Genomic DNA, 20,787 nt, shown 5'->3' with positions numbered 1-20,787 from the left:
CAATGCAAGTCCTGAGGTTGGCATCGAAATTGTCGAATGAACCAATGTCAATAATGCGAGTTGAGAGTTATTTACATTTTTTTGTCAAGTTGCCTGCTTAATTTTTAACAACTCAATTATCAAACTATTCATTTTTTTTGTTTCGATTATAGTCGTTCTGCCATCGCTACGGCATTTGCGACTTTATATCAACGTTGCAGTTGGCAGACAGTTATTGAAAAATTTATCCGGTACAACTGTGTTCGATACTCACTCTGGGGCTCGAAAACTCGCAGACATCGGCTCAGAAGGCAACTGACTTGCCAACTGAGCTATATCATAAGCCCTTTTACTATTCAAATGAAAATTCATATAATATACATATGTAGGTGCATAACATTAATAATCCTGAAGGCTTCTATAAATTCGCACTATTCCTAGTTTTTAACAAGTGGATAGGCTCCTGAATTTTCCATCATGCAATAGGTTTCACACGTCGATTGAATATTTAATTAGAATTTTTAATTCCTTCTGTAGTTTAATTTTCAAGTTCGGTCGAATATTTGGGCAATCAATACAGAAAAATGTGAAAAAAAAGAGCTTATCGACAAGCCTGTGCAACGAGAAATCTTTCCCTGTCCGGAAACGCATTGCAGTTTAAATTGGTTTTGATTTTGATCTGAACCCAAAATGCTGAGACAGAAGAATGCATTTAGACTGTTTCGTCTGTGCACATCGTGGTATGAACTCAATATTCTCAAAAATGTTCAATATGCTTATGGGAGCCTATTTTGCAATTAATTATTCGGCTTGTTCCTTTACGTGTACCATCGGCTCTGGGGGAAACTTTCACAATGCACTGGAGAAAAACAAGTTAAGGTACATCCTTGTTACCGAGAAAAGAACAGAAACTAGAAGAGGATGGTTTTTCCATGCGTAGTTTCTGATTGTACCGGTAGATAATAGTATGTGTTGTAAGTGTTCTTCCAGGAAACTGTTCGATATAAATTCGACTCGCCGTCTATTGTTGTTATTTTATCTGTCATATGAAATATTTCAACTGAAACTATTTCTTCTTACCTCTTCTCTCTAGTGGCAACGTCCGACGATTCCCCCGTAGCAATGAAGCTGAAAAAAATGTGGCTGAAAACGCCGGTGGGGGAAGAGCAAGCCGCCCAAGCCGTACTAGACCCTGCCCTTGGTAAGCATTTAAATGTGGTTTTTTTTATTGAAACTTGATTATTTTTGTTCAGGGAATATTTTAAACATAGATGAAAAAGTTTGAACAGTAGCTATTTCGTGGTAACATCAGGTATTCTGATTACAAAAGTCTTATGGTATTGACAGTATGTCCATGTTTTTATATTTTTGACATACATTGGTTAAGTTGATCCAAAAAATCGATATTATCCGGAATCAAAATTTCGGGATCTAAAATAGTCACAACCAAAAAAAACAATGGATGACAAACACTTTCAATTCTAGTATTGAGTAGGTTTTCAATGTTTGGCATTCATAACCGCACCTAAGCTTCGAGATGTCGATTTAACGGAGCTTCTGTCCCAGATCTAGATCTAGTTCTGTTTTGATATTGTCTGATCTTGAACTCCTGCTACAGATGATTCTGAGACCTCACATCTAGCAATTGGGAGATTTTGTAACATAATTGTCAACTTTTTTCAAATGAATTAGGATAATTTAAAAAATATCTAATAGCAATGTTGAAAAAACTACACAATCATAAAAAATTTATGGTTTCAGTTAAACATCTTAGGTGTATCCGTGTACCTTTCACTGTAGATGGTACAGGAGAGTGCTGACGAATATCGCATTATACTTTTATTACAGTTTATTCCAGATTTTTTTGAATTATGATTTGATTTGATTTGAATTATTATTTCCACTGGTATTCGGCCGAATACCTAGCCCAACTATTCGGTGAGCCGAATATTCGGCTTAACGGTTTTTTGGCGGTATTCGGCCGACCGAATATTCGGTACATCTCTACTATTAAGTTGTTCTCCAAACCAACCAGTCTTTTCTCTACAAATTGGCGATGAGGACTAGTACTAACTGATTATTTCTCTAGGTTGAATCATTAAATTTTTATTTTGAAATCAATCGATGATCTTGGTTTCATTTATGTTTTTTCTTTCTAGATACTTAGAAGTAGTGATTCAAAGCTCAATGACCGCCAAATTGACTATCACAAAAATGCGAGAAGTGTTTGCTTGATTTGGATATCCCAACATTATTGTATGCGACAATGGTCAGCCGTTTGCATCTGAAGAGTTTAAGAGATTTTGCTCTATTAATGGAGTGACTATTCAACACACGGTTCCGTGGATTTAATATTCGCGACAAATTACCTCACGTTAGGCGAAAGATCAATATAAAACAAGCCATTAAAATGATAAATTAAGAAGAGAGAAAGGAGAAATACATACAAATACAAGGAACAATGCTAAACATTGTAACACTGATGTAGGAGACCTTGTAGTCGTGAAATCCTTCGTCAAAAAGAACAAGTTAACAAAAAACTACAGTCCAGTCGAACATACCTAAGTAGAGAAGGAACTCGCTTAAAACTAAAAAACATGGAAACAGGGAAGATAACAGATCGACACATAAAAACACAAAACGAATTAAAAGTAATAATCCTTTACTGATTAACTTACCAACACATTCTCAATATGATAACGCGACAAGAAGTATTGAATCATCGAAGAGTAAACGACAAAGAACGAAATAAATGAAGCAGTTAAAGAAAATAGGCAAGAGAGAGGTTGTAGTATCTCAGTAGTCGTTACTTTACTATGTCAGAATAAAAATGATTATTAAGGTGTTCTCCAAACCAACCAGTCTTGTCTCTACAAACCTGTTATATTTTTCAGAATGATGATTCTAAAATATCATGTTTTTTTAATCGATTCTTAAATTCATTTCTCGTTGTGAATTGTAGTTCAAGAATTTCAATTCTAAATCTAAATTTTATTCTATTCTATCTTTAATTTAGAACTTCATTAAACTTGAATCGAATGAACTGAAATTTGAATCATTCGTTTAGAAAAGTAACAATTTTCCAATAAAGGGGTAACTAAAATGAATAAAATGAAAAATTATGTTCAGATTTTTTTTAAATTTTCCTTTTTCTCCGATGTTTAAAAAATGATTTTAAAAAAATCTATGATTTTAAGTAACTTGAGAGTGTTTAAAATTGAAAATATGGTCTTTTATAAAATGATCAACTTTCTCGATGACTGCAAATAAAATGATTGAATAATTTTGGCTTATCAGAAAAAGTTACATAGGTTTTTTTTTTACATTTCCACGGAAATTCAGGAATTTGATCAAAAATCAAAACGTTTTGCAGTCTTCTACATAGATGTTAAATAAATTAAGAACATTAATATTAAAAAATTCTCCACTCTATTATCCCACAGGTAAGCCATGGTTCAAGTGTTTGAACTTGAGTCGTGATTTTATACGAACATTTTCAAGACTCATGTCCAATCACTGTTCCTTGAACGCTTTTCTCTATCGTGGAAATCTGTCTAGCAACAATCTCTGTAGCTGTGGCCAAGGCTACCAAGACATCGAACATGTGGTTTGGCGTGAGATTCAACGCCCTTGTGTGATGTCAGAAATGAAATGGCTATATCATTTTCAATTGAATTTTCTTAAAATTGTCAAATTTCTTTTTTTTCTCTAACTAAAGCATTGTATCTCTGAAATTCGAAAATCTAGGCAAAATCTTGATCCTTCATAAAATACAGGATAATAAATACAGTTTAAATCAGTTTCTAGTTTTTATTTAGGTTTTTTATTTCAATGAGCTGCAATTTAGTAAAAACGGCTTTTAAAATCATACGAGCTATAGAACCAAAACTAGAGGCGATTGGCAAAATCCGACGGAATATTGCATGATGCCAAAATCTTTCGAAACAGCTATTGAAACATATACACTAAAATAGCTGTTGTCTTTGCAATAATAACACTTTTTTGTCAAATCTGAAACTGGATTATAAGTTTCAATTTAGATTATCATTGTGATTTGGATTGATGATTGGTATGAATCTTAAAATTCAGCCGAGTTCGGAAACAAAATTCAAAATATGATTTTTTAAATTCGATGGCATTATGAAATTTTAATTTAAGACGAATACACACATATAAATTTATGATATCACTCATTTTTGAGTTTCTTAACTTATTTTTAAATGATGACTGATGATGAATTCAAAATCTGAGGTATGGTACCTAAATCCGAATTCTATTTTTTTTTTCAAATTCATATACTCGCTTCTGAAATCAGAATTTTGTAACAATATATTCATTTTGATTTTGGAATAATGATTTTTCTTCGACCTTGAAAATACAACAATGATAATTTTTTATTGCTTAATTTGATTGGCTCAAGATATATGTAAGGTAAACCAGAGTAATTGTTTGGAATTTTTCAATATATTGAGTAGCTAAATTAAAATGTTTATATGCATTTATTTCAACCAAAGATAGAAGTTTAACGCATCTTTGAGGCTTCGAGTTCTATTTTATCCTAATCATAAAAAAAATGTTCTCTTTCTTGTTAAAAATGGATAAGATCGATCTATAAAAGATCAATCCTCAAGCTTCAATTTTAAGGTGAATCGCTCCTACGACCACCCATCTGAATGAATCTTGAAGATCGATCTTTTCCTTAAGATCGAATGATTCTAGTTAGGACCCATTCCAGTCGATCACTCAGCATTTCGAAAGTTCTTATTTTTCAGAATTTTCTAAAAAACTACACTCTTTTAAAAGTATTTTTTCAAACATAACCTTCAATCATTAATAGGAAATGTGAAATTTTAAGAAAATCTAAAATGGGCAAGTTGTGGCATACGCGTAATGACTTCATTGACTATTTTATCGAGAAATAAACTTTTAATATCAAAATGTAATGCTTTAAATTCTGAATCAATCGATATACCATTTAGACTCGTACGCAATTTAGATTATCTTTTATACACGTATTGGAATGGGTCTTAGATAGAGATGAAAATGGAAGGAGGAAAGCAATCGAAGAGTTAGTGTAAAATGTGAGCTAAGACTTTCGTGTTGTAGACATCTTAAAACTTCTTGTGTGATTCCAAAATTTAAATGCATCTTCTGAATTGAAATTATCTACCCAGTTTAATTGTCTTAATTATGCTTTCTGTCAAAATCGGGACTTCCTGTGTACTTTAATGGTTGTGATGTTATTTATTAAAAGGTAATCAAAAGAAGAAAAAAAAATGGATACCCTTAATTTCAAAGTTTTTAATTTTCCATTTATATCATGTTTCACAGCAAACGGTAAAATAATTGAAAAAAAAAATTGTTGCCTTTCTATGTTTGACATGTCTGTTTTCGATTTGTAACTTAATTAAAAAAAAATATCTCAATTGAATTTGATTAACCCTCTAAACCCGCTTGTACACGGAGTTTAGTACAATCGTCATCAAAGCCAAGCCTATTCTTATTTTAATTTACTTTTTGCGCAGAATGATTCAAAATGTGTTAATCTAGCAATCCATACTAATGGCAACTGTATGACGAGCAGTTGTCAAAAGCTTCATCTAAGAAACCCTTAACGTGAGAAAACTGGAAACGGACCATGAAAAAGAGAAATATAAAACACGTCTTAAGGCGGGGTTCGACTAAAAAAACGACATTTAATCAACAAATATGTTAAATGGTTGCAACCGAAAAAGTAGATACTGAAATTAAATCACTAAGCCCATGTAGCTATGCAATTAATTTTTGGATAAAAATGTATTAATTGTTTCCTAAACGATAAAGTTATTCGTATAACTAAAGTGGTACGTAATCATAACTAAACTTCTTTGATTTTTTCTGCGAAAAAAATTGAGGCTAACAATTTTCATATTGAATGATAGTTACAATGTTTAAAGAAAGATATGAAAGTGAAGCTGCCAGTAGAAGTCCTACGCTTCTGAAGTGCCTATTGGAAAATTGATCACCCCAATGAAAAATTTGACTGCACTTTGTTTAAGAAACGCTCCCACGGAGTGGAAAATTTTGAAAATTCAAAAGTGTACCAACTAGGAAAAGTTCTAAATTTTTATGAAGTTCGAGCATTTTCGTATATTTTTAACGGGTTTTCCCGTATAAGGTTGGGGTGATCACTGCGATCACCAGTCCCCCATAGGACCGCGCCTGATTCCAGATGTCTTAAAATTATCACAAAACCAGTACATTGGATCGTGAATAAGACTTAACAAACAGTTAAAGGCTTTAGGTTATTTTTCATGTTTCAAAATCCCGGTTAATCTTATCACAAATCATTGAGATTTGTTAAGTTAAATAAAACATATCAAAGAAAGGCAGCATCGTATTGAAAAAAGGATTCAGCAAAGCTAGAAAGTTTCTTCCTTTATTAGAAGGCAGCACACGAGTCCTTGCCATTGAAAGTATAAGGTAGTAGTCTGGTGGTTTCCATATACATATGTATCTATTACTTTTTCCGGATAACTTGCAGCATGGGATCTGTTTTCGAGATGATTTTCACCGCCAGTATCGTTTCATGGCATACATTTCGGTTGGGCTGTATCTTGGGTTTTTGGCTCTACAGTGCTGACTGTTCTCTCATCAATACAGAAGTTTGTTTTTTCCTTATTTTCTATCCTTCTCGAATGTTGAAGATCTGATATTTTTGGTACCTACCGCACGTTCTAGCAAAATTGAACCTAGTACGTCGGCGGTAGCCTTTTTTAGTTCCATCAACCGTCATGCTTGTTAGCAGCATCAAACACAGTTTCTGAACAAGGGTGTTGTTGTTAATTTCGTTCTATTTGAATATTGAATCATTTAAACCCATTTTATTTATAAATTTGTAAGTGTATCAAAAATCTTGGCCTTCCTCATTTTAATTTATTAAAGTGTACAATGTAAAAATGAATGATGCTCTCGACAAAATTGAAAGCCACACTACCCTTATTGACTTTTTGAGAGATAGTTCTGGCTAGATATGTCAGTGCTTACCTGCTGCAGATTGGAATCGCGTTCAATATAGGTACTGGTTTTATACTTTAATCATGTCGAAAATCAACAAGTGGAGAAGATGATGAAAATGGAAAACGGAAAATGAGTTTCCGCAATGAAAGGGCTTCTTCTGCTGAACCTCTCTACTTTCTCGGGAAGGTAAACGAAATTTTTGTTCTTCTTTTTTTGACTGCTGCTCTGGTCGATTCAGGTGGTCATATTCGGACGTTACGTAAAATGCCATGTTGATAGCACAGTCAAGTATGAGTGTAGAGAAAATTTTTCGCTCCGTGTATTCTAGATTAATTGACAAGGGGATTTAGATATATGATGTAACTTTTCCCTTTCGGCAAACATAGAAAAGTTTTGTTTCCAAGTTGTCGTCGAGACTTTAAGACTTCATAATTGTGTCCGATTTTTGCTTCGATGAAGCAATGACCATACTCCATACCATTTGTTTTTATTTTTTTGAACAGGTTGGTCTGGCGCTTAAGTATAGAAACAGGAAACCCTGCTGTACCGTAGTGTTCCGTTATAATGAAATATAAATCATGTTTTGTTTGCTTTTAATTACTAGGCTTTGCACAATAAAGCTAGGGCGATCCCAAGTACTCACGCCAGTCAGCCAGCTCGCCAAAAGAAGAAGGAGGGCAGTCATCCGCAGAATGGCTGGTGCGTTCGAAGGCCAACCCTACGCAATGAGCGCTTTCAGACCCCAATAACTGACCGCTTAATGCATATACCTACCTACAACATCATGTTCCCGCTGCTTACAAAATGTGCATATCCATTAGTGCAAGCTTGTAATTTTTCAGTTTTTCCCCCAAGTATGAAGACACTGTGTAACTTTGAACAGTTTTGAGAGTAATCAAAATTGTACTGTTAAAAATTCGAAAAAAATTATCATGATGGTAGTTAGTTATCGACTTAGCAGTCTTATGTTTCCTTAAAATTAAAATTTCATTTTTTAATTGAGGCACTTAGGATCAGAGGGGTGCAAGTGATTTTTTATCAAAATTGAGATAAACTGTTTTTTGGATAGTTAAAGTATAGATTAACATTCTGTAGAAGACACAGGTCAAAAGAAAAATTATTTCGATATTTTTAAGCTATTTATAAAAAAACGTGTCAATGAAAATCCTGTTTCGTTTGGTGTCAGAAGGGTGCAAGTGCACTTGCACCCTTCTGACACCAAAGGATTATACTTTTAGGCTGATTTCATTAGAACGTATACATTTTTGTCAGTTGAAAACAACATCATCTAGCTCCGACTAGGATTTTCTACTGGTTCCAAAGTCCTCAGATAGAGAAGTGATGAAAATAGATTCAGGTGTAACTTCGTCGGCATAAAAATCTCATTGTTATGTATACAAAAAATTCTAAAATATTTTTTTTGGCGAATTTAACCAATGCTAATAGGGATAAAAGGTAAACACAAAACGCACTTAACAATAATTTTTTGGCAAATAGGTATATCTAAGAAAAATCTCTCGGATGAAAGCTCAGAGGATTCAGAGTTTTCGACAGGCTCTGATCATGATGTCACATACTATCCCACGGAACAAAATGAAACTTCGAAAAGTTCAGATGAGTCGTTGCGACAGGTAGTTTATAAAAAATTACATAAAGTCTCTTAAGGAATATTTACATAACTGTTTAGGAAAGAGGCCTGGTATAATTAGACCAAAAAAGAAAAATTAAACATCCACGGTTCTTCTGGATAATCAGAAGTTGCTGCTGCTGCAGTTGCTAGCGAGAATGAGTCCATTCCTGGAGAGTCAACTGGCCATTCATCAAGACCCCAAAAACGCCAACGAAATCAGGCAGTCTGGAAACTCATCTTGCTAAAAAAGCTACGAAACCAAGGGGAAGCGTACGTTGGTTCTACCGGAAAAAGCGACCAGCTAAACTGGGAATTAGGATAGTGGAACTTGCAAACCTCGTTCATTATGAGTTGCATAGAAATTTGAAGCCCGAAAACGCAGAAAATTAAATCTGTGAACAAAAACAAAACATCTAGTATCATACTGAAAATACTCGTTACATACAATTTCCAAAAGGATGCTATCATATTGTTTGGAGTCAGAGGGGTGCAAGTGTCATTCTTGGGATCAGAAGGGTGTGCAAGTGAAAAATATCAATAAAAGTAGTTCGCCGTTTTAACATAAATATCGCAAAAACTTTGGTTTTTCTTCCAGAATCGTTCATTTTAGACTTCATGAGACACACACCATCGATAATTTAGTAGAAAAATTGATTCGATAATTTTGATTAAGAAAAAAAACTTTGAGGCCCGTTTTCTCGAAATCATCATTTCGGCACTTGCACCCCTCTGATCCTAAGCGCCTCAATTATAATCCAAAAAGGCTGAAAGCACTTAAACTCTATATATGTACGAAAAGCGCGATCGTCGCTCTGCCGACTCTCTTGGGAACAACAGGCAGCAGTATTCGGCTTTGAATTTTCCCAACTGGAAACGTATCTCAAGATTGTTTGTTTATGAAGTAAAAGTGTGCCAGTGGGAATAACGAAAACGCTATTGAAGGAGTGTGAAATGTGATTCAGATTAGTAAACTGAGGGAAAAAGAATCTGTCAAAAAGCGATCCATATTTAAATCTCGTAAACTGAACAAATTATATTTTCCGTAGGGAATCCGTAGAAATATCCAAAAATCCGTAGATTTTAGGGATCGACTTTCAGTTGACGGTAGATCCCTAATAAGTCAACAGCGAACAAGTACATTTACAACAAGTAAATTGACCTCAACGGATCGAGCCACAATAACAAGCAAAAAGGGAAATACACGCGAATAATAGTATTTGTGTCATCCATCCATAGGATGTTGTCGGCTTTGAACACCGGATTAAAGCGGTAACTCTCTTCTACTCTTAATAACTTTTTGTCGTAACGCGTATCATTTAACCGTCTTGAAAGCAAGTGTCTGAAATTATGTCAAAATTAACACATTGCGGACCAAATACAAGATATCTCGATTTTTACTCGCCACTTCTAGAATCATAACTCAAATGCAGGGCCGGATTAAACCATCGGGGGTCCGGGGCAATTTTTCTCGGGGGCCCCTATGATTTGATTTCTTTCAAATGCTATCACAGAGAATACAAAACATTTTAAACATGTAAACTGGAAATGAGTTCAGTATACTGTCTAAAATTGCGATGTTGTCTGCGTATCTTTTGATGGTTTGTGGTATCTTCAAATAAAAATTGTTAATTAATCACGTGCAAACATTACGGAAGAGTTTTGCTGATATGAGCTGCAAAATTCAAAATTTAATTCATTTTTTTTAATACCCTTATCACCAACTAAAATTCCCTGATTTAAAATAATGACCGGATGGATATTTTGAATGTTTTTCATTTCATCATTGATCGTCTGGTTTGTGCTTCATCGAGAATTATTCACCTAATGACAATTGGGAAGTATCATAAAGATTTGAAATGTAGAATACAAAATTTAAAAAAAATATAAAAAATAATTAACCCTCCCCCCATGAGGGTCCAAAAAAGCAAGCGAGGTATTCTACTCTACACTCAAGATTTTAAATTCATAATCAAATTATGATAATAGAGCAAAGATATTCAAGAGTAACTATCTGAACTAAAAACTAACACAAAAACCTCAAAAACCCATTTCAAGTTGAAAACTCTGCTACAGTTTTTTAAAATTTTCTCACTTGTTCATAGAATAAGGTTGTCAGATTTTTTTCAGCACGTATCCGGGCCGGACAAATCAGTGCTGTTTTATATAAAAACCTGGCAAATTCGAGTATTTGAATTGTCGACCAAATCCAGGCAAAACCGGGCAATTTTGGTCAAAACCTAGGAATTGCTCATAAAAAATCTAGGACTTTTCCCAAATTTTATATTAAATATCCGGGCCAATCCGGTTTCAACCGGGAAATTTGGCAACCTTATCATAGAAATTCAGGTCTGAATATTAATCTTTAAATTAAACCCATTTTGGAGGTTCTGGTTCCATATTCCTATAAACAAAATTGTATTTCTACATATTTTCGTATTTTTGATTTTCTATCATGTTTAGGATTCTTGATTTTCAGTTCGAATAATCATAAGAAATTAGGACTGAAAACCGGCTTTGAAATCCTTGTTCGAATTCTGTTTTGCATTTTATATCAAATTTGAATCATGTTTTTCGAAAATCAAATGCATTTTCAATATTTTGATTAAAGTTGTTCGAATATGGGAAAAGAAGATTTTTTTATATTCAAATTCGAAGTTCTTATACTTTATTCTAACACTAAATTTAAACATTTAAAGCTTCTAAGTGGCGATTCAAAATTGAAAACCAGATTCTGATTCATCATTCGAAATTCACATTTTAAATCAGATTTAAAAATTAAAGATAAATAATTAAAAATAAATAATTGAAATAATGAATTAATATCAAACCAGCCCTACAGAATTTAAATAATAGAATCATGAATGAGGGCTCTAAGATTAGGCTCATGAAATTGTGATCTGGAATTAAGATTCAGAAATCGTATTTTTTACATTACGGAAATCGTATAGAAATTCGGAAACCGATTCAAAGTTTAATTTTTGGATTCAGGTTTAGAATTCAGATTTAAAATTCAGAAAACGATTTAGCTTGTGAATGAGTTTTTCAATCAACATAAAATTGTTGAGAAATTCAAGAGAACATAAACTTAAAAATTAGTTTGTCAATTCAATTTCCAGATTTCAAAATTTTTAATAAGAATAAGTTTGTACACACGATTCAAAGTTTTGTTTTCGTGAATATATTGTGATTGTTATCTGTTTAGAAGCTTCTTTTTCGAAATCTGTATAAGGATAGCAGTGACGATTGTGTTAAAAAAATCAGCAGAAGAAAAGAAGCACTCAAATCCCGAAAAATCATCCATAAGCACTTGCTGGATTATCAAACAACAGTGACTGGAAGGTGCAGGGATTATCATCATTAGTGCAACAGGACCATCAAATAGAAATCAACCCACGCTGCCTCCTTCCCTCATCGCCTATCAATGGACTTTGGTGAAATTGTTTCATTTTATTTTGATTATATTTTAACATATTTTGTCAATCCTATTTGTCATGTAGGATTTCCCACTAAAACATCCCTTCCATTCCTTTCTGAAACAGCTTTATGGGTCGTATGAGTTCTCTGCACCTAAAGAGTTATTTTTGCTGTTTCAGATAATCCCTTCTACACCGAAAAAAAAAATCATGGTAACCGTTACCATATCCGAGGGTAAATTTAAAAATAAAAACAGATGGTTTTTTTTCGAGTACGTTTTTGTTTATCTTGAACAACACATTAGTTAAAATTACTATGTGAACGTGTTATGGTGCGTTATGGCAGAATGACGGTCAATTTTAATATGCCATGGTATTTAAGACAAAACTATGGTAATTTATCCATGCATTCAATGAAATCATTTAAATTTTTAAAATGCTGGTTTATTTATTCATCACTTTTATTTTTTTCTTCACAAATAATATTTTTGTCATTAACACTGGATCAGGAACTAAATGGCAAAACCTAACTTGATGAAGGTTCCTTCGACATTTTGTTTCCGGTGTTCCGCGGTTGTCCCAAGATTTTATTTTGGTCTTCTCGAATTATCATCGCCCCGTGCCCTAGAAATTTTAAAAAAGTTAAATATTGTGCAGAAATACTAATAAATTTTACTTACTCTTGAAAATTTTATAAACTGTTGAAATTAGCGGCCGTTGATGACTCTGCTTGCACTCCAGATTGTAATGGCCTTCTGCGGATAAATAAAACATGATATCTTTTGTGACATGACCACACCAAAACACTTTACCTTTAAGATCGCGGCACATAGCACAAAATCAATATTGTTTCCAATGTTTCAACAATAAATTAAAATCCAAAGCCATTTCAATGGCAAGGAGGCAACAAAGTGCAAGATGACACATCTAATTGAAAGTATTTTGGCTATTGACAACCATGGTAAAATGTACCACAGTATTTTCACGATAACCAAAATTTTATATTCGAATGCACAAAACGTTCCGCATGGTAAAATTAAACCTCTTTTTATGTAGGTTTACCACATTTTCTTTTGACCCGCATGGTAGCATTAACCAAAAGATCGTCAAAATAACCAAAACTTCATAATTATCAACCAATTTTGCGCATGGTATAATTAAACCTCTTTTTTCATTAAAGTTTACCATCTTTTTTCTGCCCCGCATGGTAAAATTAATCAAAAAGTCGTCAAACTAACTAAAACTTTATTTATATCGACAATATTAACGTATGGTAAAATTAAACATTTTTATTCATTTTGGAATACCATGATTTTTCTTTCAGTGTATGATTACATTGACTTGTCACGGTGTGCATCATGGTACCACACTGATCTTCAAGAGCAGCACTTGGAATGAATGTTGAATCCAGATGCTCATTTTGGCAATTTGCGTTGCTCTTGATTATCAGTTGTACCTCGTGTATCAGCCAATGCTAGATGTGTGTAGTCATCCTATGCTATGCTATGCTATGCTATGCTAATAAGTTTGTACACACAATTCAACTGAAAATCACAAATATAAAGTATAATTTAAGTTAATTGTCTAAGTTTTAATTCATGCAAAATATCCCAAATTATATTTAAAAAAAAAATCCACAGGATTTTTAGTATGGAATTGATTCTTTATGAAAAGTATTTTCTTCTTAAGAAAAATGTACCTGATCTTTACCTAAAAAATCTGCAATTTTTTATTATTTTTTCGGTGTATTGTTAAACATTATTAATATTGCAGCATTTTTAAAGCCAAATTTCAAACTTAAATCATAAATTTCGTTCAAGTTTGCATCAAGCAAAATTGATTCGAACATTTTTTATCTCTTACTGTTTTTTTTTTTATTTTTTTTAAATTTTCATCAAAGGTTAGAATCTTGGAATTTGCAAAACAGTTTAGAAGATTAGGCTTGTTTGATTTGAGTATAGATAAATTTAAAGCTATCCTAAAAAAAACTTATTTTACGCTGAAATCAAATATCGTTGATCTACTGAACTTGCAAACAAATTCAAAAATTTTATCCATCGATGAAAGCAAATTTCATGTTTTGTTTCTAGAGGTTTCATTAAAAAAATTAGCTTACCCTTTAGGCTAAGGATCACTTTTCTAAAGTTACTTTCGTTAAGGTTTTATTAATGACACTTTACCATCCTTGTGGCATTCGTGTCTTAAGTTACGATTTCATACGAAAACTATGAATGAGAACTTAAAAATGAATAATCATATAGTTACAAAAATAATTTGTTTAAATTATTTTTTATTCGTGGGTTGTTAGACAAAAATCATAGGTAAAAATTAGTCACCAAAGTGTTACAGTGGTTTCTAAGATATAGAGTGCTGAATTTCGCTGTTTCGAGATAAGATTTCTTCGCGGTCCTTAATGTATAAGAAAATCCAAAGTTGTAGAGCAATAAATGCATGTGCATAGAAGTTAGAACAAAAAAAACGATGTCAAATTTCCATACAAACTCAACCTATTCCCGTTTTGGTGAATTTCGTTTACTTGAACCTGTTGAATTTAACCTGTAAATAAGAAACAAACTTCCTTTTGTTTATCAGTAGATTTATTCTTAAGACCAAGGTGTGTGTATATATAGAAGGTGTTACCGTATGTCAAATTCTGACTATTTTGGTCTTGCAACTGCGGAATCCACGTAATTTGTTTACCAACAAACCGTTGAACAGCTGAGCCAATATTCTTATGTTTGTAAACAAACTCATTGAGCGCCCCGCGCACTCCTCGCCTACTTACTGTGAAAGTCGGAGAACCTTGTGTGTTCTAAAAACCTTGCTCAAGACATCGATGGATGATTGGTTGGTCTCTTGATTTCAAACGTATTAATGGCGAAAATTAAACTTTTTAAATATTTCAAAAAAGTGATTGTCTTGATTTTTTGAGAGTATATTTTCTTTTAGATAAGCGCGTGGGCTTATATCGAGCTTTTAAACTTCAGTGATAAGCTATGCATAGAAAAAGGTAGCAATAGTTGATTGAAGCTTTGGTGCTGACTGTCGATAAGGCAGGAGGGGGAGGGGGAGGCGTGTTTGGGGTTTAGAGTCATGTGTAGGTTGGTGTCGAGCGTCTCGCTAGTGGTACTTAATACAGTTTCTCGGATTTTGAACTGTTTGCCGTCCATGTGTGCATGGTTGTTTTCACTTGACTGCGATGATAATGGAATCGAAGCGAGAATCGCATGGAGCACGGTGGGAATGATTGGGGATACGCGCTGGAGGTGGCCGGCTGGCTGGCTTCACTTACCATCTCACCATCCATCCCTCGAGTGTCGTACGAGCTTTCTACTTCACGGACAGCGGACGGACGTTCGGCAAAGTCTAGTTCCGTGAAATAAGCATAGGGAAAATGAGATTGGCTTGGTCGGTTGGATGTACTCTGCCGGGATGCTTGCTGATGGTGGTCGCTGAGGTGGGTAAAAGAAAATTCATGTGCAAAGCAGGACGAGAACGACAATGGCACGGCGGCTGTAGACGCAATGGTGGACCCAGCAGCCAGCTCCGGAACGGAATGGGAGATTGTATTTATGCCCTCTGTTCGTCTGCTACGAGACGAAGATGACGGTAGGACTCGGAATAATATATGTGTACAACACACATTCTCCGGAACCATGTATAAAATATATTCATCTGTAGCTGTATTTACAGCAAGCGGCATGTGCGCCCGATGGAAATTTTGTGCGGTATCCCAAAAAGTGCCCCCTTCCGGATCCGGATCCGATCCAATCCGATCTGCCGCGCCACCCTCTTAATCTCGTATTTTGATTTTGATGAAATGGAGGTGAATGTCGTTTTCGTCTAAAGTCTAACAGTTACCTTCGTCCAGTACCTCTATAGTTGAGTTATCCGGATCGATTTCGGTCATCACTGCAACGCGGTGCATCTCCGAAAAAAAAACCGTATCCGTCTCTACATCCTCTCATATTTTTATAGTACATACACGAATTCTTCCTTCTAGTTTCAACAAAAAAAAAATCCAACCTATATTAAACCTGTTCTACAACAGGAACCAACAAAAAATATTTGCCTCTCCAACTTCAACTGTTTCGCGCTCGAGAAAAAAAACCTACCCCCGCCCAAAAATCGGCGGCCGCGAAACTATTCCCCGGGTCCATAGAATCTGATGTATTGAAACTAGCCTCCCCAAAATATACACAGCTCCCAGCCCACACCTCCCAATTCCGGCAGGAGACCGAAAACGCAACGTTATACCTACACAAAACACAACATCGATCGATTCCAGCCGGGGGTGTACAAAGCTGCATCCGGTGCATTTTCTACAGCCATTGGATGCACCAATCATCCCACCAGCAGCTGCATCAGAAGAGTAGAAGTGCAACCACCTAACGACTAGAATCTACTACCGGACTCCCCATCCAAATTCCACCACTAGACCTCGTCGATTGTATTGTGGGTGTATTTGTGCGAAAGTGCGTAGCTGGCTAGCTGGCTGTATGTTAAATGTATAGAAAATCTGGGGATAACTAACGGGGTAGGTAGGACGATGACGACGCGACTCACTTGCCAGTCAGAGTGGTGTTGTCCATGTCCGGTTCGAAAGTTTGGGAAAACCCCACCCCATCCCACGCACCGGGAAGGGATGTTGAGCTCAACTCAACTCAACTACCAGGCAACTAATGGTGAATGTAGATAAGGAGAACGAAAGCAGAACTAGGGACGAGAGGGGTGGACAAACTAAGACCTGCACATTGCAACAGGACCATTGCATTGTTTCTGTACGGTGTGCATGCATCTCCTAACAACGCATGCATGTATATCGAATTTATTTGCTCGAGTTGGGTGGATAAAGGGGGGGGTACTTGAGGCGGGATGGGTGGTTTCGGGCCTATGTGTCAGGCGCATTTTTTACATTCTATTCGGGACACAAAATTAACGATAGGTTGTGTAGGCAACGTATCTTTAATCCCAGAACCCACCTGAGAATTTCGGCGACACAACCGTTGAGCTTGTTTTTGAGCCCAACTACACCACCTACCACGCATTTCTAACGAACATATTGTCTGTAATTAAATCTAGCGCAAATAAGTAATCATAAACAGTGAATTTAATTGAAAAAAAATCCTAACCGAGCTAAGATCATTCTATTTTCTCTTGTGAAAATATTCTTCACAAAATTCCTGTAAAACTTTTTTTCAGCATTCCTAATTTCTTCCGGTGCGTATCCGGACGGTTTTATCTTAAAATCTGTCGGAATCCGAGCATTATTTGATTTTAAAATTTCCGTACCAGTCTAGCTATATCCTACGATTAATAGATTACGAAGCTACGGTCTCCAACTAAGTTGTTCAGCGAAAAATTTCTTTTATAGAATTTATAAATTGGCACAAAAACAATCGACAGGCTCGGTTCCACAGAAGAAACAAAAATGATGTTGATTTTCCAATACAAAATATTAAATTTTCCCATACAAACCTTAAAGTTCAAATTTACTAATGTAAACGTTACTTAAAATTCTGGAATAAATCATGGATGGGTTTTGAACCAGAACGAAGCCATTTAGACCACAAGGTTTGAGAAATTCAAAAATAATCCCAAAAAATTCTACTTTATTTTTGGTACCTCCCATCAGCCGGCGCACACTTTTTTTCAGTCATGATATTAACAGGGTGGCTAGAAAACCAGAAAAACCTGGATAACCGGGAAAAACCGGGAATTAAAAATAGCACCGGGAAAACCGGGAAATAACCGGGAATTCGAAATCAAAATCGGGGAAAACTATCAACGAAAGAATTTTTTTTCCTCCTAATATAATTACATACTAAATAGGAAAATTCATCCAAAGATTTTTTTTTCAGAAGCTTTAAGTACAAATTTGTCAATTTGTTCAGTTTTGTTATTAAATAAGAGATGGAGTGGGAAATTTGTATGTCAAAATGGAGCTGTTTCTTCAAATGTTAGAAGTACTAGCCACAAGAGTCTGAGTTTTAATTAATCAGATTCCGAAATAATATTCATGAGGTATTTGTCGACTTTTAATGGATTTTGTGGGATACTTTTTCGGCTAACAGAAAAGACTATATATTTATGATATAAATAGTCGTTTTTGCTATTCAATAGACTGTTCCGAAAAAGTATCACACAGAATTAATATTCAAAATTTGGATAAGAATTTTAGAATCTGAATTTATTTTCGATCCTAATTCAGAATGCAGGTAGAAAATTCAAATTAAGAGATCGGATTGTTTTTTTTTTTTTTTGATACAGAAGTCCGACTGAAAATGCAGATGAAGAATTCATATTCAGAATTCAGGTTTAAAATTAAGATTTGTTGTTTAGAAATCAGACTGAAATTTAAGATTTTCTATCTAACATGAAGATTGAAATGCAATTTTCAAACAAATATACAGCTTCAAAATCAGAGTCTTTGAGAATGTCTGTGGAAGAGATAAAATTTTGAAAAACAAATCAATATTTACAACTAAAATTGACCTAGATTTTTAAGTTGGTAACTTAGAATAGAAATTTTATTTTCAAATTACACAGGTGAACAAATTTTTATGTTTGTAATTCTGATTTTGGGAATTTTTGGGTCTTGAATTCAAATTTTTTCAATAATTTCTATTTTAAGTAATATGTCGTGTGGAGTCTCTAAATCTCATTAGTTCTGATTCTGACATTGATAATTGATGAGCTATTAAACTTATATGAGGCTATGAGGTCAATGAGGTATAAGTGCAAAAATGTTCAATTTTGAGTTAATAACACCAATCGATTCTTCATATTTTAAAACATATTTATTTTGGAGATTTTTCCAGATTCTAGTAATTTTATTTAAATATTTTAACATTAAAAAAAATACATTTTTTAAATGTACGGAAAATAACCAAACCAGCTTAAAAGCGTCTTTTCTCGAAACTAGCTTTAATGCACTTATACCCCTTTGGATTAAAGGGGCTTTTATGAAAATCGAAAACGATTTCTTCCAACTTATGTCCCTTAAGGATTCAGATGTTTCCTAGATGTTGTAGATCTCATAAAACAATGCCTTCCTTTTGACGTGAAATTCTTTTAAATGTCTTCGAAATTTCAATGTTTTACAGAATCGGAAAAAATAAACGGAATGAAAACTGATGTTACTCGGAAGTCAACATAACTCACGATTTTCAATGAAATTGATATGACAAAACATCTAAAATTTTGGAATCCTACGAATGTTGTTGATTTTATTTAAACTGTAGATATTTTTAAAGTAAACCTCGACCTATTTCAAGGTAAACAAAACCTCAATCAACTGTTGAGATGATAAAAAAGCTGGTTGCTTGGAATCAGCGCCTCAAATAGAAATCAGCTCTTGACTCTTCAGAAAGGTCAAATTTTGTAAACCTGTATAGCAATTGAATTTGAAATAAAAATTAAGTATAGTAAAGTATTTATCTGAGTATGTCAAAACCGGAAAAAAGATTAAAATCATTATCAGGTAAACCGGGAATTTGATTATGGACATACGCTGGCCACCCTGTATTGATCAGTTTTTCAAACTTGTACTTCATCTAATCTGTATTTTAGTTAGCTATATCCTCCTCCTTAAATTTCTGCTATTTTTGGTTCAATACTCCTCTTTTGAAATAAACTGAGGGCAATTTAGTGGATACAGCTGATTCGAAATTAATAAAACTAGATTATTTTTTAGCCACTTTAAAGCGTTTTTAGTGGAATTTCTGCCGGCAAAATCTGATAATAGCGAAGTAAAACCATCATAAGATTAAACTTGAAGTATAATCAGTAAGTATAGATCGTAGGTTGCGAAGGGTACATACAAGATTACTCTATTTAGGCTTTAAAAACAGCGAAAACCAAAGTTTTCGTTTTGAAAATTGTTGTTTTTTTTTCCACAGGAGCAGAATTTTGGCAAATGATTGTATTTTATACAAAACTAGCTGATCCCGTATCAACTTTGTTTCTCCTTTAACTTCAGAGTTGATGAAAAAATTACTCAAAATACTAAACAGAATTTGCGACTTATTTGCTTGTCTCCCTAACGGAAATTTAAAATAATATATTGATTGACCTTCAAAAAGAACACCCGTGTACGAATTTTTGTCTTTTTCGGATGCATAACAATGAAATTATATCTAAAATATTATAACCGTTATATGAACGACCCCTTTTCTGTCGTCTGATTCAAAATTTTAATTCAAAAATCAATTATCCGTTTGTAAATCACCCGTGAATTAATTTTTGTCTGGATCTCATGCATAATAAAACAATTATTGCAAAAACATTAAACAGTAAATAGTAACGACCCCTTTTTCTGTCGTCTAGTAGAAAGTTTGTTATCAGAAATCAATTCCTCGAGCTGCAAAACTCTCGTATTTCAATTTTTGCCTCGATATATGCCTAACAACGTAGTTAAATTGCAAAAAAAAAATCGAAAATATTATGGACGACCCTTTTACTGATTCCTTGTCAAAATTTGACACGTGAAATCAATTAGATGTGCTGTAAAGCTCCCATGTTTTAATTTTAAGTTTTAATGAATTCCCTGACGACCCTTAACCGTAGTTGCCGATCATGTGCTTCACTCCAATGCTTGATTTGAACTTTGGTGGACATTTTTGACAGTGTTTTCATACTTTTCCATCCCTCACACACAGTAACTCTGTGAATAATCAACGGTTTTGTCAGCTATCAATTCGATAATGACGGATTTTGAAGGAAAATGCGCAAAATATTTATTTACTTTTTCTCTTACATCGTAAA

The 20,787-nt window shown here is 34.1% G+C and overlaps 1 protein-coding gene across 2 annotated transcripts in view; it reads left to right on the top strand.

The window, feature by feature from the left end:
* Window positions 1-20,787, top strand: part of LOC129739930 (metastasis-associated protein MTA1) — a 113,853-nt gene that overhangs the window by 74,416 nt on the left and 18,650 nt on the right. For both annotated transcript variants that reach the window (XM_055731481.1, XM_055731480.1), the window contains exon 3: window positions 1,073-1,180. In XM_055731481.1, coding sequence (XP_055587456.1) covers window positions 1,073-1,180 — 108 coding nt within the window. The remainder of the gene's footprint in view (window positions 1-1,072; window positions 1,181-20,787) is intronic.

Source organism: Uranotaenia lowii, chromosome 1, assembly GCF_029784155.1.
Source record: "Uranotaenia lowii strain MFRU-FL chromosome 1, ASM2978415v1, whole genome shotgun sequence".
In the NCBI taxonomy this organism is placed as follows: domain Eukaryota; kingdom Metazoa; phylum Arthropoda; class Insecta; order Diptera; family Culicidae; genus Uranotaenia; species Uranotaenia lowii.
This window is presented reverse-complemented; position numbering and strand designations above follow the sequence as displayed.